Here is a 6,000-nt window from a genome sequence, read left to right as displayed (position 1 = left end):
AGCATAGAAGTATATAGAATTAAAATAAGAATTCTCCATCCAGAAATTAGTTATTAAGTCCAAAGTTGGGGATGTACTCCTCTATATAATTTTCTGTCTGTGTGTGATACATATATACATATACATGTGTATATATGTATATATATATGACTGTAGTATGTGTATTATGCTGCATTGCACTTTTTAACTTAACAATATGTCTGGTATATGTAGATTTATATATTATATAAATGGTTTTACTTAATAATGTCATATATATTGAATCCTGATTTTTTTTACCATTGTTTAGTGTTACATGAATTTCTTTTCTCTTTCTCTTTCTATTGAGTCAACATGTATATACTGCTTACTGGGCATAAAGTACTCTTCTAGTGCTTCATAAATATTAGCCCATTTCATCATCATAACAACCCCATGGAATAGGTATGGCTAATATCCCCATTTTATCAAGGAAACAGGTATAAAAAGGTGAACTAACTTGCTCAAGATCACAGCGCTAGTCAGTTGCAGAACAGATTTAAAATTTATTCTAAAATTCCCTTATCGATAGGTTTAAGTTGTTTCCAATCTTTGACTGCAGTCAATATCCCAGAGACATGGCAAGATGCCTGAAGAAGGGAGGGGGAGGAAATCAGTCCAGAAAGGCTGAGAAAGTCGGAAGGAAGTACCAAGCCAGGTAGGAAAAGGAGGGCCAAGGGCACTGGATGGGCACTGGTCTGCGGAGAGCACTCATCTTTACAGTGTCTCTCAGGTAAAAGGGTGCCATGGAGCCAATCAGTGCGATCTGTCTTGGGGACAAGGCTGAAAGAGCCCGCCTGCTGGGCAGGGCACCATGTGGAAAACTCGATTAGGCCACAAGCAAGGACTCCGATAGTCGTTATTTTTCAGTGATTTGGATGCATTATATTATCAAGTAGCACATTCACATGATTTACTATACTTACTTGGCAAATACCCAGTATTTGCTGAATGTTCATTTATATTGAATTGAATCAAATGCATACTGAGTGAATATCTGCTGTTTATTTTGGGCTGACATTTTATAAGTAAAACAAGAGAAAGGCTGTTTTTTAGGATAATGAACTAAGAGAAGTATAGAAGAGAAAACAAGCAGTTGAAAAATAAAAATAGATGAGAAATGAATAAAAATGAGCAGAAATCATAAAATGCCTTAGATTTGGTTAAATAAAAAGCAAAATGGGGGACTTCCCTGGCGGTCCGGCGGTTAGGACTCAGCGCTCTCACTGCCGAGGGCACGGATTCAATCCCTGGTCGGGGAACCAAGATCCCACAAGCCGCGCGGTGTGGCCGAGAAAAAAAAAAAAAAAAAAGCAAATTTGAAAATGCAGAAGTAAGATTAATTTTAGATTTTTGAAAACAAACTGAGCTCCTCAAAACTCTGTTTCTGGAATGAATGTCATTATCCTAAAAGTCTTTGTTGCACAGAAAGACATGTCTTGTTCCTGGATGAGAACATTTAGTATCAAACAATGTCAGTTTTCCCCCAAGTTAAACTATACATTTAAAACAATTTTTAAAAATCCCAATAGAATTTGGGGGGTTTTGAGAGATGGTGGGTGCTAATGTAGAAACGTAGAAGTCTGTGACACAATAAAAATATCAGAAACAAGTCCAAATATGCATATAAATTTTTTTGTCTGAAATTAAAGCATTTAAATGTAATGAGGAAAAGATGAACTGCTTAATAAATGACACCGAACCTAAAGATTTTCAAGTTGCCAAAAGTATATTTTTTAAAGTAAAAATTCCCATTTTTGGTAATTGAGTACAGGAAACAGGCCACTCTCAAGGTCTACTTGGAAAATAAATTGGTACATTTCTCAAGGGAAATTACATATATAAAATCTTTAACGATGTCTGTACTTTATGAACCAGTAATTCCATTTCTAAGAATGTATTTTAAAGAAATAATTGTTGATGTGCCCAAAGATTTAGTGAGAAGGAGGTGAACTGAGTGTTGATTACTGTGTCTAAATACTTATAACCCTAGCAAACAGGAGGGGGTGATGAGATAACTGATATCACCTCCACACAGTGAAATACTATACAGCCACCAACACCATGCAGAAAATACAAGGCAACATTTACTGAGCACTTACTATGTGTCAAGCAAATTTTCAAGAACTTTCCATGTGACAGCGTGTTTTCCCCTCCCCGCCGCCGTATGAGGTGGGCGATCGCTCCTTCCACGTTATAGATGAGGAACCTGAACGAGGTGGTTCCATCCCTCCCTGGTCAGCGGTCCAGCCTGTACTTGAACGTGACCGCGGAGCTCCTGAGCCCGCATTCCTCCTCACTACAACTAAGGAGATTCTGTAACAACATGGCAGTAAGTGAAAGAAAGCCACGTGCACGGAGGGATGCCATTAGCGTAAAAGAATATATGCAGACGTAATCACAGAAAGAGACGGGAAAGAAATACAGCAAGCTGTGAAATCGTTTTCTCTGGGTGCTGAGATGCCGGGTCATCTGAGCGGACGCTGTTGGTGCCCTGGTCCCCACCCTCGAGTCACCAGCTCGAGTCCTTTATTACAGGCCAAGAATTCCCTGCCTAAAGGCCCGCTCGGCGGTGTACAGGGCGGCCGGGGGGGCTGAGGTCCCAGGAGCAACGCCCGCCAGTGAAGGAGGGGCCCTTGGCTGTGGTGCGTCCTGCTCCGGGTCTCAGAGGGTCGCCGTGGGAACGAGGCCGGGGCACCTACGGCAGTAACACACCCGATAACGCCCTTCGCCAGCGCCGCCGCATCTCCCCGTTTCTGCAGGTCCTCGCTGTGCCCCTGGGACCCCCTCCCGCCCAGATCACTTGCGCCCAGAACTTGTCTCAGAGTGGGCTTTGAGGGGTATCCAAACCCGGAGAGTAGTTTTACATTTTTCTTCTCTCGTTTATGTTCTCCGCTGCAAATAGATCGCATTTTAACAAGTTATAAAGGAAGACAAAGTTTTTGTTTTGTTTTGTTTTTTTTAAGGAATTCACTGGACTTCTAGTCAAACAAGGTGGATTGAACACATGCATTTATCTCCTCCCCAAGACCTCAACAAACGGCACTGCAGGAATAAAACGTACAAATACACAAGGACAAAGAGGATAGGAGAGGAGATTGGCAGTGTATAAAATGCCCGGGACTTCCCTGGTGGTCTAGGGGTTAAGGCTTTACCTTCCAATTAAGGGGGTATGGGTTCGATCACTTGTCGGGGAGCTAAGGTCCCACATGCCTCAGTGCCAAGAAACCAAAACATAAAACAGAAGCAATATTGTAACAAATTCAATGAAGACTTTAAAAGTGGTCCACATCAAAAAAAATGTTAAAAAAAAAAAAAAGAAATGCCCACAATATTCTGACTTAGCAGAGGGAAGGTCTGTGAACAGTGAGCCAGTCACCCGGGAAGGGGAGCTGGAGACATGCGGTCGGCTCCAGGCCACCGCCCAGCACCGCGGAGCTAGAGTGCCCACCTCCGTCCCTCCGGCATGGGGGCGGGAGGTTGACAGGGACGCACCAAGCGACAGGTGAGAAGCGGGACTGAGAGCTCCGGGGAGGAGCTTGTGAGACGGGGCCGGATGGGATGAGGATGGTTGTTTTTATTGTAAACCTTCTAATACTCTTCGTCTTTTTAAAAACTATGGGCAAATATCATTTTAATACTTTAAAAAAATAAAACATTGGAGCCATGCTTTTGTTATTTAAATGTAGAAAAATCAGAACCAGGTTGGCGCCAAGTACTATCAGATAATCAGACTGATTTACACACACACACACACACACACACACACACGTGTCCATTGCAGCTGTGGTCATAATAGCCAAAAGGTGGAAACCAGCCAAATGTCCATCAGTGACTGAATGGACAAACTGTGATTTTACCCATGTGATGGAATATTATTCAGTCATAACCAGGAATGAAGTACTGATGCACATTTCAACACATGTGAGCCTCAAAAACATTATGCTTAATGAAAAAAGCCAGACACAGATGGCCACATGTCGTATGATTCCATTTATATGAAATGTCCCGAGTAGGTAGAACCATAGGGACAGAACACAGATTAGTGGTCACCAGGGGCTGGGTGGAGGGGTAAGGGGGAGTAATTGATGAATAGGTACGGGGTCTCTTTTGGGGCGATGATGAAAGTGTTTTGAAACTAGATAGAAGGGGTGGGTTGCACAGATGGTGAAGTACTAAAGGCTACTGAATTGTTCACTTAAAGATGCTTAATTTTGTTATGTGAATGTCACTTCAGTCTAAAAGAAAGAAAGAAGTATTCCGGTTGAGAAAGGAGTGGGAAGGCAGGAAGAATTAGGAAGCTTGGCACCACTGCACACGTCCCGTTTTCAGGAATTGCATTCTGCAGACGGCGATGCTGCCTGGTAGGACGACACACGGCCCTCAGACCGGGCAGCGTCACGGAGGCCCGCGCGTGCCGGGCCCACGAAGTTGTGGAGGCCCAAGTGGCAAAGGGCTCAGGTTCCAACGGGTCTTGATTAAGTAGTGAGACATTCAGAATTAGGAAGGGGCTTATTTCATGGTTGAGCTTCTCTCTGGATTTAGTAGACACAAATGAAAATAAGGAACCTGAAGGGAGCATTCTTTAAAATCTCTACGCCTAGCTTGTTCATGTCACGTGGTGGTCCCCAAAGCTTCATCATAAACACAGACTAGGCTGATTATAGAGCGGAGTGCCTTCCTTTCATACTGTCTAAAATCCATAACCCATAACCACATTTGTTATGGGCTGCACTGTGTACCTCCCCTCCCAAATTCATATGTTGAAATCTTATACCCCAGTATTGAAGAATGTGACCTCATTTGGAGATAGAATCTTTAAAGTAATCCAGTTAAAATGAGGTCATTAGGGTGGGCCCTTACCCATATGACTGGTGTCCTTATACAAAGAGGAGATTTGGATACGAAGACACACATGAAGGGACGACGATGTGAAGAGACTCAGGGACAAGATGGCCATCTACAAGCCAAGGAGAGAGGCCTAGAAGAGCCTTCCCTCACAGCCGTCAAAAGGGACCAGCCCTGCCGACACCTCGATCTTGGACTTTTAGCCTCTAGAACTGAGATAATAAATTTCTGTTGTTTAAGACCCCCAGTTTACGATACTTTGTTCTGGCAGCCCTAGCAAACTAATACAGCATTACATAATGACCCTTGCTTTTCACCCTTAAAAGGCAAATTAGTTGCATAAATGCTTCACCCATCATGTAATGGCTGGTCCCATGGAATAAATCATGGTCCTTGGAGATGGTTAAGTTTCCAGAGGATAGGTCCCAGGAACAGATAGCTTTGTGGCCACAGCCCCTGACAGAGCCATCTCTGATTACAGTCCTTAGCAAATGCTTTCATAATTCTAATTGCAAAGAGGATGTTAAACTTAAATGCTTTAACACAAATCAGCACCTGCTTGAGGGAAAAGTCTGAAATGAAGTATGGATACTTGTCCCGGCTGCGCCCAACTCACGCAGAAGCGCACGTGAAAAGACACAGTGGAGGGCCGACTGCAGCCAGTTTCCACGTTCTTGTAAATGTGAATTCTGTGCAGCAGCTCCTGGGGACTGGAACGTGGCAATTTTAATGCAAAATTAATTGTCAAGTATAAGACTGCAGTGGCCTTCTCCCTAGTGACTATCTCACCCTCCAGCTAGTCGCCTTCACTCTTGTTCTCGATGCTCTGTACCTTGTTAGCAATATTCAAATGATCAAAAATGATTTCAGGGGCTTCCCTGGTGGCGCAGTGGTTGAGAATCCGCCTGCCAATGCAGGGGACACGGGTTCGAGCCCTGGCCTGGGAAGATCCCACATGCCACAGAGCAACAGAGCCCGTGAGCCACAACTACTGAGCCTGCGAGCCACAACTACTGAAGCCCAGGTGCCTAGAGCCCTGGCTCCCCAACAAGAGAAACCACCGCAATGAGAAGCCCATGCACTGCAATGAAGAGCAGCCCCCGCTCGCCACAGCTAGAGAAAGCCTGTGCACAG

At 44.0% G+C, this 6,000-nt stretch overlaps 1 protein-coding gene across 1 annotated transcript in view; it reads right to left on the bottom strand.

Annotated features, from left to right (window-relative positions):
* Window positions 1-1,226: 1,226 nt before the first annotated feature.
* Window positions 1,227-6,000, bottom strand: part of RAB2A (RAB2A, member RAS oncogene family) — an 84,497-nt gene continuing 79,723 nt past the window's right edge. The window contains exon 7 of the mRNA XM_068525389.1: window positions 1,227-1,268. Coding sequence (XP_068381490.1) covers window positions 1,242-1,268 — 27 coding nt within the window. The 3' untranslated portion in view covers window positions 1,227-1,241. The remainder of the gene's footprint in view (window positions 1,269-6,000) is intronic.

Source organism: Eschrichtius robustus, chromosome 17, assembly GCF_028021215.1.
Source record: "Eschrichtius robustus isolate mEscRob2 chromosome 17, mEscRob2.pri, whole genome shotgun sequence".
NCBI lineage: Eukaryota > Metazoa > Chordata > Mammalia > Artiodactyla > Eschrichtiidae > Eschrichtius > Eschrichtius robustus.
The sequence above is the reverse complement of the archived record's forward strand: the minus strand, read 5'-3'. Positions and strand labels throughout refer to the sequence as shown.